General features: G+C 38.1%; 1 protein-coding gene across 1 annotated transcript; it reads left to right on the forward strand.

Annotated features, from left to right (window-relative positions):
• Nucleotides 1-5070: 5070 nt before the first annotated feature.
• Nucleotides 5071-8120, forward strand: LOC114555287 (alpha-1-antitrypsin-like protein CM55-MS). Its single transcript, XM_028577586.1, has 5 exons — nucleotides 5071-5707; nucleotides 5848-5918; nucleotides 6411-6607; nucleotides 7660-7807; nucleotides 7890-8120. The coding sequence occupies exons 1-5, from the start codon at nucleotides 5071-5073 to the stop codon at nucleotides 8088-8090; spliced, it is 1254 nt and encodes a 417-aa protein (XP_028433387.1). The 3' UTR covers nucleotides 8091-8120.
• The last annotated feature ends 3799 nt before the right edge of the window (nucleotides 8121-11919 follow it).

Below are 11919 nucleotides of genomic sequence, written 5' to 3' on the forward strand. Positions count from 1 at the left end.
GTTTCTCGATTGGTCTTATTGACTGCCTTTTTCTTTTCTTTCTTTAATAGGGCATGGATGAAGACGCCATCAACGAGGCCACTGAAGAAACCAGTGTTGGGATTTATGTTCTTAAAGAACATGCTTCAAGTGATGAACCAGGAGACATTGGTATTGTCCTTGAAGGCATCAAGATGTTGCAAGATCTTTATAATGTAGCATTACCTGTTGCTACGCTGTTTGGACTAATGTTTGCCCTGAACTTCAGCTACCCTGCTCACCTTCGATCCAAAAGATTTGCATGGAACTTGATGGAGGGAAACTTACCAACAAAGCACTTGCTCTAAAAAACAGGCTCTTCAAGTGAAAGGGCCAGAGAGACTGCGTCGTCAAAATTTAGAAAATATATTTAGTACACTTTATTAAAGTATATTTTTATATCGCATTTAACTTTACATATCTATCAAGATAACATTATGTGTATTTGTATGTGATATAGGCCTAATACTTTTCCCTTGGTAATGTAGCATATGAATTTCCATGAACACAATTCTAAAATGCACGAGACATAAAGGCTTCTGCTATCGGTTGATAACCCAAACTTGCCGAGAACCTAGACACCCGTTTGGTTACATGACTCATGCATTAGTCTTGTTCAGTGTTCTGACTGTGTTCAGTAGTCTGGTGCACAGTCTCCTGGTGACAGCCTACCTATCACGTAACAAACATTTAACTTAACATAACTAATAAGATAACATGACGTGCATTTGTATGTGATATCCATCAATAATGTAATCTATTAATTTGTATGTACACAATCATCTAAGATGCACGAGAAATAAAGGCTTCTGCTATCGGTTGATAACCCAAACTTGCCGAGAACCTAGACACCCGTTTGGTTACATGACTCATGCATTAGTCTTGTTCAGTGTTCTGACTGTGTTCAGTAGTCTGGTGCACAGTCTCCTGGTGACAGCCTACCTATCACGTAACAAACATTTAACTTAACATAACTAATAAGATAACATGACGTGCATTTGTATGTGATATCCATCAATAATGTAATCTATTAATTTGTATGTACACAATCATCTAAGATGCACGAGAAATAAAGGCTTCTGCTATCGGTTGATAAGTCAAACTTGCCGAGAACCTAGACACCAGTTTGAATATAGACTCGTGCAGTAGCCTCGGTTACGGTCCTTATGGTCTCGTTCAGTAGCCTGGTGCGCGGTCTCCTTGTGACAGCCTAGCCTAGCTACCACGTAGCAACATTCACTTCTCTAACATTTAACTTAACATAACTACCAAAATAACATTCGTGTATTTGTATGTGATGTACTGTACTTCCCATCGATAATGTGTGAATTGCCGTGAACTCAATCCTCTAAGATGCACCAGAAACAAGGCTTGGTTAATAACTCAAACTTGCCGAGAACCAAGACACCGCTTGATTACATTAGAGTCGAGCGGACCGGCAGGTTGCACGGTTACATTCGGTCTCGTTCGGCATAGGGTTTAGGTAGCATATTTCCTGGTTGATTCTACCACCACCACTCCAGTCCAGTGGAGGCGCTAATGAGCTAGATTACAACACACACAGTAGCAGAAAAATACCAGCTACACAACGGCCAACCATATATATATATATATATATATATATATATATATAATAATGCCAACGGCACGAATGAAGTAAAAGAAAAAAACAGGAGTGAGTCGGTTCATTGACGTATGGCACTCGATTCTCCCGACTCAGTGACGAGTCGGGTTAATTAACCGGCTCTTCGGTCAGTTCGTCAACACTAATTTGTATAGCTCACAGCATTTTCATTTACATGTGAAAGCCTCCCCTAGAATTAGAGGGAGGGGGGGGGTCATGGGGGGACAACTGCCAAGCAAGGCCCACGTCAATTTCCGACAATTTTCGGTAGTTTTCGGTGTTGCCTGTAAATTGCCGTGTGCAGTCGTGAACCTGAAGTTCCACTACAATCTACAGTGCCGCATACTGACGAAAATCTAACTTTTCATGCAGTGAGTCCTGAAATCACTATCACCAAACCCACCAGACTCCATGTAAATAATCAGTACTTTTATCATCGTAAAACACACTTCATTCAAAGGGGACAGAAACAATATAAAACTATGGAAAGCCGTCTTGGTTCATCTTTCCACTGTTCCAACAATCACTGCTCTGGTTTGGTTGAAATAAACCCTTAATTCACTCATTTACATGTGGAGATATGCTGGCTCTATACACGCTAAAAGTAGTGATTATTTTCATGGGGTCTGGTAGGTTTGGTGTGGAGATGGCCCGATACCATTTTTTGCTTCCCGATACCGATTCTGATACCTGAACTTGTGTATCGGCCGATACCGAGTACCGATCCGATACCAGTGTGTCATATATTTCATTATGTTTACTAACTGTATACTACCATCCCTTTATGGATGTGATATTATTTCTATCTTTGTTGTCGGTTTGGCTCAGGTTAAACTCTTTGTGAAATATGAACACAAACAATGAATGCCCCAGAACTTTCTTTTATTCTCCAGTTTGACAGTCAGTTATAACGGAAAAAGAATATGAATAAACTACTTTAACGCAGATTTTCTTTAGGGCTTTATTACGTGGTATTGGATCGGTGCATAAACTCCAGTACTTCCCAATACCGATACTAGTGTTTTAGGCAGTATCGGAACCGATACCGATACTGGTATCGGTAACATCTCTAGTTTGGTGATGGTGATTTCGGGCTGTTTCATGTTAATGAAAAAAAATCTTACTCTTTAACAAAAGGGTCTATCTCCGTAGGGATCGTTTCCAAAATGTTACACGTAACTTACAAAGTCACTTAGACACAACAGGGGAAAATTGGGTGCAGGTATAAAAATACCAAAGTTACTCTTTAAAGTGAATGCTACTGTACAATACTGCAGTACAGTAATACAGTAATCTTCACTCATATGTTTGTGCACATGCTGCTGAAGCCAACAGTGTCAGCTTGGCTCTTGCGTTTATCTATGGGCTAAAATATGTGCCACCAGAAACTGAATTTGAATAATTTATATTTGAATTTGAATTGCTATACAGCGAGGATCAAATTTGATTGGACTCAGTTCCAAACAAATAAATTCAATTTCAAATTATACTATTCAGATTCAGTTTTTCAATGCAATGATTCAAATTAAACAATACAATTTCAAATTATGTGATTCAAATTCAGTTTTTCAATGCAACTATTCAAGTTTAGCAATTCAAATTCAAATATAAATGATTCATATTCAGCTTCTGGTGGCACATATTTCAGCCCATATTTATCAGCTGCAGCCTCAGTTGGACTCAACGGTTGGACAGTAATCATTACATAGAACAAATTAAGGGGTCGACCAAATAAGAGTTTGAGACAGAGAATAAACAAAGCCAAAGTACAGTTTCTCTGATTTATCTCATAAAAAGGAACATCTCTCTTTGTCCAGTCAGTGCTTCTCTGTCTGCACTTCAACCAGGAGAAGGTAAGCTGTTAGAAAGATCGATTGTTTTTATGAGTTTTATGTATAAGTTTAAATACTCTGCTAACAGTTAAATACAGTTCAAATGAAAAAAAAACTATGTTTAACACATTGGGTTTGAGATGTAAATGTGCGCACTGAAACTGTAAATTCATTTTTGGAGGTTCAAAGCCCCTGTAAGCTTGACATTTTTCTCAGTAGCCTGAGATAGATTATGACTTTCACACATTTAAAAAAAAAAGATCAGTTAGTATTATTTATTTTGAGTTTAATACAAAAACATCAGCTAATTTGCTTCAATCACCAAACCAATCAGACTCCATGTAAATAATCAGGACTTTTAGCGTGTATAGAGCCAGCATATCTCCACCAGACTCCATGTAAATAATCAGGACTTTTAGCGTGTATAGAGCCAGCATATCTCCACATGTAAATGGGTGAATTAAGGGTTTATTTCAACCAAACCAGAGTGGTGATTGTTGGAACAGTGGAAAGATGAACGAAGACAGCTTTTGGTAGTTTTATTTAGTTTTAGTGTGTTTTACGATGATAAAAGTCCTGATTATTTATATGGAGTCTGGTGTAGTTTGGTGATGGTGATTTGGGGGCTGTTTCATGTTAAACTAAAAGGACCTTACTCTTTAATTAAAAGGTCTATCTCTGTAGGGATCCATCCCATAATGTTGTCACACACTTAGAATAATAATCTGAGTCTGTCAGCGGCAACAACAGAACTGATGCTGAACATTAGTCCTGTAAGGTTACCTTACAGCCCGGTTCACAGCTTCATGTTACAGCGTTGTCGCTCAATACTGGACCAGTTTCAAAGATTTTTGTTCACATCAGTCTCTTGCAAATGCATGGGGGGGAAGACCCTTTAAGACCCACTTTTATTTTTGGGCTTTTAATTAGTTTATTTTCTGTATACATAAGTTTCTGTCTTTTGAAGCACGTTTGTGCAACATTTTTGTTGCACAAACGTGTGTGTTTTCCTACATAAATGAAATAAAAACTTAAACTTTTAGTCAATCAAATGAAAAAGAACATATTTAGTTGTGTTGTCTTCCCGTCGACTGCAACTTTGTGCTTTTCTGGGTCGAAATTTCAAGATTTTGTCGTTCTTTTTCAGTACTTTTCTTGACGTTTTTGTCGATTTTATTCCAATGTTTTTGTCACTTTTTTGGCAAGTTTATTGTCACCTTTGGAGATGTTTTTGATATTTTTTTGGTTACTTTTTCCAACGTAAAATTTATTTTTAGTACATTTTTTTCTTGCATTTTTGTAGCTTTTTCCATCATTTGTCACTTTTCAATGTTTTTTTTGTCATAGTTCTGATATAGAAAGTTTTTGTCACATTTGACAACAGGAGGTTTCAAATTTATTTCATTTGGAGTTTAACACTCAATCATCTAATTTGCCTTCTTTGTGGGTGTGATTTCAAATTGACATGTAACTAAACCCTGATTTGATTTGTGCATGGCCTTCAGAACAAATGACAGTTTTGAGTAACAGTAAACATTGTGTAACACGAACAAACAATGAAGCTGAACTTTTGAACTTTTGTCTTAGTATATGATGATGATGCGTGCAGCCGTGGGTCTTTGGGTCCTATCAGCGGTGATCTGCGTGGGCAGAGGCCATCACCATTTGGGTCACGATGACGACAAGACCATTCAAGACACCGTAGTGGACGGCAGCGCCAACAGCGTCTCCCTGGTGACCGAAGCAAACCAAGAGTTTTCCTTCCGACTCTACAGGAAGTTAGCAGCTGATGCTGACTCACAGGGAAAGAATATCTTCTTCTCCCCGGCTAGTGTGTCGACTGCCTTGGCTGCGTTGTCCGTGGGAGCACGGGGGGAGACTCACCGTCAGCTTTTCAGTGGTCTGGGCTTCAACAGCTCCCTCCTGACTCAGACAGATGTGGACCAGGCCTTCCAGAGGTTCCTCCAGAGGGCCAACAACACATCTCAGGACACCACTGAAGGGACCGCCGTGTTCGTGGACAACCGCTTCAAGCCGAAGCCGGAGTTCCTGCAGACCCTGAAGCAGTCGTACCTCACAGATGGGTTCAATGTGGACTTCACCAACGTCACAGAAAGTGCTGATACCATCAATAAGTACGTGGAGGAGAAGACCAACGGGAAGATTGACAAGCTGGTGGAAGACCTGGATCCAAACACAGTCATGTATCTCATCAGCTACATCTACTACAAAGGTAAGAAGGTCCTGTGGGATGAGAGCTAGTCAGTCCGTAATAATCTAATGTAATAATGTAAGATATGTTTACATATTTTGAGGTTAAATTGAATGTATCAAACCACAAGTTGTGTATTATTTCTGCTCATTATCTAACAGGAAAGTGGGAGACTCCATTTGACCCTGAGCTCACCAAGCAGGACGACTTTAACGTGGATGAGAACACCAAGGTTCAGAGTTTCTCTCTTAATACAGAAAAAAATATTTGAGTCACAGTAATTAGGAGCTAGACATCGTAAACATTCGGGGTTTTGCCCAAAAGTACAACGGGGGTCCATTAGGAATTCTTTATTTACGAAAGATATTTCAAGTATTTTTCATGCCGTTAACACAATTTGGGAAAACCTGATAGTAGATAAAACCCTAATTTGTTCTGCTTTTATCAACCCTTTTGCATCGTACTACACATTGTACACAATTTATACAACACACTTTATACTATGCACACTTTATACTACACACTTTATACTACACATTGTACATAATTTATACTACACACTGTACACACGTTATACTACACACTGTACACACTTTATACTACACGCTTTACTTTATACTAGACATACTTGAGAGAAAAAGGACAGGAAGGGTTATGAGCCCCAGTCCAATTAAGCATCATCGTTCATTCTGTGTGTCTTCATGTTTAAATTGTCATCGTCCAGGTTTCAGTCGACATGATGAATATGGATGATGATTTCTACACATATCACGACCGCGAGCTGAACACGACGGTCCTTCAGCTCCCCTTTAAAAGCTCCTACTCCATGCTGCTGATGTTGCCTGACGTCATGGCAACACTGGAGAACGGCATCTCCCCGAACCACGTCACCAAATGGTTGAAGGCTATGATGAGACCCAGGTTGGGAGAATCTTAATGTATGCTTCTAATATGTGGAAGGTTTGATACTGAATAAGGTACCCAGCTTTGTCCTGTCCGATAGAGACTGTCCTTCCTCGTACAATGCCCCCATAAGTGGTTTGTTCCAGCATCATTCTGACCTATATTTAGGTTTGTAGTGGCGGCGCCCTCTAGTGGCCGTAGTAGTTCTGACAGGAGCATTGCAGGAAGTAAGATGAGGAAGTATAAGAGCGCCAAATGTCCTGGTAATGATGCAGATTGGGGGGGATGTGTCGAACAAACGCAGGACTTTCACCCTGGAGACCGGGGTTCATGTCCCGTTTTTAAAGAAAAGGAAACAGAGTTTAATTTGATAGTTTTTGTCTGTAGATGTTCATTGGTCTGTAATTGTGTGGTCATTATTGTGCATCTGCTTTAATCTTTTCCTCTTTGTTTATGTGTCCTTGATTATCAAGAAAGGTGCCGATAAATAAAATGTATTATAATATTATTAACTTATTATCAACTTAATTAAGTCTTATCACCCAGGAGGAAAGGATCTCTACAGAGATAGACATTGTTGTTTAACATGAAACATCCCTGAAATCACCATCACCAAACCCACCAGACTCCATGTAAATAATCAGGACTTTTAGCGTGTATACAGCCAGCGTATCTCCACATGTAAATGGGTGAATTAAGGGTTTATTTCAACCAAACCAGAGTGGTGATTGTTGGAACAGTAGAAATATGAACCAAGACAGTGTTTTGATAGTTTTATTTAGTTTCTGTCCAATTTGAGTGTGTTTTACAATGATAAAATTAATGATTATTTACATGGAGTTTGGTGGGTTTGGTGATGGTGGTTTCATGTTAAACTAAAAGGATCTTACTCTTTAACAAAAAGGTCTATCTCTGTAGGGATCCTTTCCATAATATTGTCAGACAGACAATACAAATCTGAGTCTGTCAGTGATTTAAACAGCATATCATTGTTTAAGGCCCTTATAGCCAAATGAAACTCCTGCCCTGGTCTGATTCACTGAATATTTGCCCCCTCCCCCATTTTTTAGGAAACATGATGTATATATTCCAAAGTTCTCCATCAAGACTTCCTACAACCTGAATGATGTGCTGTCAGAAATGGGAATGGCAGACATGTTTGGTGATCGGGCAAATTTAACAGGCATTTCAGAGGGGCTAAGACTGGCAGTCTCAGAAGTAAGTAAACAGAGCATATGTTTTATGTTTTTTAGGTTGTTTTAGGTTCCACTTGTCTCACTTACTCTCTGTTGCACTGCAGGTTGTGCACAAAGCTACGCTGGATGTGGACGAGGTCGGAGCCGAAGCTGCGGCTGCCACAGGCATTGGCATCATGCTCATGTCTGGCTTCTGGGGCCCTGTCCCTGTGTTGAAGTTCAATCGTCCATTCATGGTCCTCATCACTGAACGCAACACGGAGAAAATCCTCTTCTTGGGCAAGATCATCAACCCAACCATCTGATGTATCATCACTTTGTATGTGCTCGAGCACAGCTGTTGCATCTCATATAAAGGAGTCAGAAAAACGTTTGTTTGGTTGTTTCTTGCTTTATTGAGAGTGTAAACAGTTTATATATAATAACCTTTGAAGGTAAAATAATGTAGGGATAAAATATGATCAACTTCCATAAGAATTTGGTATTCTTTAAACAAATACAATGGAGCTCAATAGTGACCGCCCACTTTTAGAACCGCTTTGGTCCTGGCAACGGTGGCAGAAGTATTAAAATCCTTTACTTAAGTAAAAGTACTACTTCCACACTGTAAAAGTACAAGTCCTGCAATGAAAATGTTACTTCAGTAAAAGCCTGTATCATCAGAAAAATGTACTTAAAGTATAAAACAGTTGATTTCATACAGATTTCTGTCTTCTACAGGCGCAGAAACTTTGTTTCACAACCTCACAGCTCGGGGTCAGTCTACCTTGGATGATTTAGACATTGTGGCTAATAATCAAAATATTAATAAAGAAAATTATTTTGATTTTTAAAGTAGATGGGACACAAAACTAAAGTGTAAATGCTTAAGAATTACTGTTTTTAACTTTTCAACTCTTTTTGAGGGGATGGTTCACGAGAACAAGTTGTTGCGATCATCAGATGAAAAATTATACAGTTTCAGAAACATTTAAAAGTTAAATATAGTCACTTTAGTAAAATTACTGGTAAAAAAATCTACTCAATAAAAAATTTAAAGTAGCTCATTAAAAATGTACTCAGAGTAAAAGTTACTCAATTACTTTTTAACAGCGATGAAATATATACTTTTTTGTATCTTTCTTTTTATTTCAACTTATGTAATTAAATCTCAAAAACAACTTTTTCAATGTTAGTTTGTTGACAGATACAAAACGTTACAGATCTTTTTTACTCAAACGGATGTGATTTCAAATGTAGCAACGTATCTATGGAATGCTGTTTTATTCAATATTAAATAAATGAATAAATACATAATTAAATGAATAAATACATGAATAAATAAATATGCCTTTGAAATACATCATAAAATAAATAAATGAGGCAATAAATACATAAGTAATTAAATAAATTAAATATTCGTGTAAAAATCAATCAATTATTTAAATATATTAAAAGGTTTTACTTTTACTTATTTCATGGTACTTCTATGTCATAAGTCCACATTTGTTTGTTTCTGTGGACTTTTATTTCCTAATGCCACATTTATGTATTTCCCTCTCTATTTTCTTATCTTAATTCAGATAAGTCCTAGTAATCAACAGGGGCGGAGCCAGACATCGTAAACATTCAGGGTTCAGCCTAAACGTAGAGTGGGGTGTGGTGGAAGTTTTTCTTGAAGCAACAGGGTTAATGATATTCATGGTAAAATCAAAACGAATAACGACTGTTTGAGAATTAAATCAAAGTTTGGTCTTTGAGTATTTATTTATATTTGCAAATGGAGAAACACAGTTTCAAAGGTACATGCAGCACAACTGAAAATGTCTTTCTCCATTTGCAAATGTAAAAAAATTCAAAGACCAGACTTTGGTTTAATTCTCAAACAGTCTTTATTCGTTTAGATTTTATCATGTATATCACTAACCCTGTTGCTTCAAGAAATACTTCCACCACCATCTTGGAACTAGCAGATGGTAATTAACACGTTTCATGAAAATATCAGGAACCCACCGAACCACAGGTCTCTTGTTATGGACTTTCTGTCACCTCTCCATAGGTACACAAATATTAAACACAAAACCACAGAGAACACAGAGATGGTTAAAGTGATGTATTGCAAAACTGTATGTAATTAACAACAGGGGAGTTACAGAGGACTGCAGGCAAAAGCCCAAATCAGATTTTTTTGGGGTGGTCAAGTGACCAGGTCAGACTACTTCGGAAGTAGTGTGAACACTCAAATCAGATTTAGACCATTTCCATATGTGGTCCTGAATCAGACCCAGGTCCAGATTTGATGCAACTTTTACATCAATCTACATCAACATTTGTCACAATTATGCGCTGGTAGGAGTTAGCACTAGACACAGACAGTAACATTACAAACTAGACTAGGCCTACAAAATGGAGAACAGTGATGGAGCAAGTCAATAGAAGGAGAGTGAGGTGTTAGACCTAATTACTGTATGCTCATTAATGTTACGGCTGCCATTACACAAACATTTTGAAATAAAAGCGAAAATGCTTACTTCCTCTATAACCTCCCTAACTTTAGTGCAACAGCGTGCTGCGTCTGATGTCATTGTTATTGTTGGCGTAAAGTCCACACTAACCATGATTTTGTCACAGAAATTTACGTTTTCAGTTTACATGGCCAATCAGTCAAAAGCACTATTCTTGATGCAGTGTTTTATTAATGAAGCTCAGTGCAAATTCTTTCAGGAAGACGACATTACCCCAATCACTACTCATTCTTAAATCAAATCAGCTGTTCAAGAAGTGACGTGTCAGTTAAACCAATTAGACTCGGCCACGAGATTCAAGGGCCAATCACAGCCTTACAACTCTGCTTTAAATCTGTTCTCTTCTTGTGCTGTCAGCTGTCGTTTCAGGCAAAGCGCTCGACCCTCCTCCTCCCCTGCCTCCTCCGGTAGTTGTGTTTCTCCGGCTGACCGCTCCGTTACCTCTTTGGTCCGGTCTCTGGTCTCTTCACCGCCGCCACCAGTGTCTGGGCTCCATCGGGGTGTTATGTTCCTATTCCCTACCCCTTTAAGAAGAATATTTCGATGGAGTCCAATCTCCAAAAGACTTTGTACATTCAATATCATACAGTTGTACAATAAATATCTTTGCATATCTGCAAACGACGTCTCTCCTGATTGAAATATTATTATATTATTATATCTCTCTTGCCAATTGTCTTTGAACACATTAGCTCTGCAATAGCGAAGAGGCTAACGGCTAAAAATAGCTAACGTTGGTAACGCCAATCACCAAACAGCAACAGAAATTAGCTTGTCTACATAAACCAGGAGTAAGAGTTATGGTTAGGGGATAACTACACAACCTTAACCCTTGTGTTGTCTTCCTGTCGACCATGAAACTTGTTGTCCTCTCGCGTATACAGGCCGGGTCATCCTTTTTTTTGAGGATTTTGTTGCTTTTCCTGCACTTTTATTCACTACCACCAGATTCACCACTATCATCAACTTATTACCACTAGTTTTATAAAAAAGAAATTTAATTCATGGTGAACTAACCTCATTTATATGAAAATATATCTAATTTTTGATTAAAAAAAGATGAAATTATGAATTATTTCGACAAATACTTAAAAATGAGTGGATAATAACAGACTGTCAAATTTTAGTCAGGATAAAAAACATTTCATTGTTTGTTCAACAGCTGTAACATTTAATAAAACACCCAAAATTCTATGAAAGTAGGGATCTGACCCTTCATTTTACTTGAGAAGAGCGTTGTATGGAACAACGCATGTTATTTTTGGGCAATTCGCGTGAAAGAAAACCCAAATTTCTGATGTAGAAACTTTGAAAAACGGGTCAAATTTGACCCTAGGACAAAGGAGGGTTACTGACAGCTAACGTCAGTGCAAAATAACAAAAGTGGCATTGAGTGGTGAAACGTCAACTACAACATGGAGTAGCAAATAAAGTTATGGGCAGATTAATTGTTAATTGTGCCGTTATAATAACAAACACATAATGACAGCCTTAACTCGCAAACAGTTATGATTAAGTAGCTGTTAATTAAGGTTATCTAACCTGAGTCTGCTGCCAGCAGGTTGGTCATACTCTGTAGCTCTGCTCATTGAAAACAAAAGCGTGAGTGTTCAAAATCATCATAGATATC

The sequence above is a fragment of the Perca flavescens genome, chromosome 5 (assembly GCF_004354835.1).
Source record: "Perca flavescens isolate YP-PL-M2 chromosome 5, PFLA_1.0, whole genome shotgun sequence".
Classification (NCBI taxonomy): Eukaryota; Metazoa; Chordata; class Actinopteri; order Perciformes; family Percidae; genus Perca; species Perca flavescens.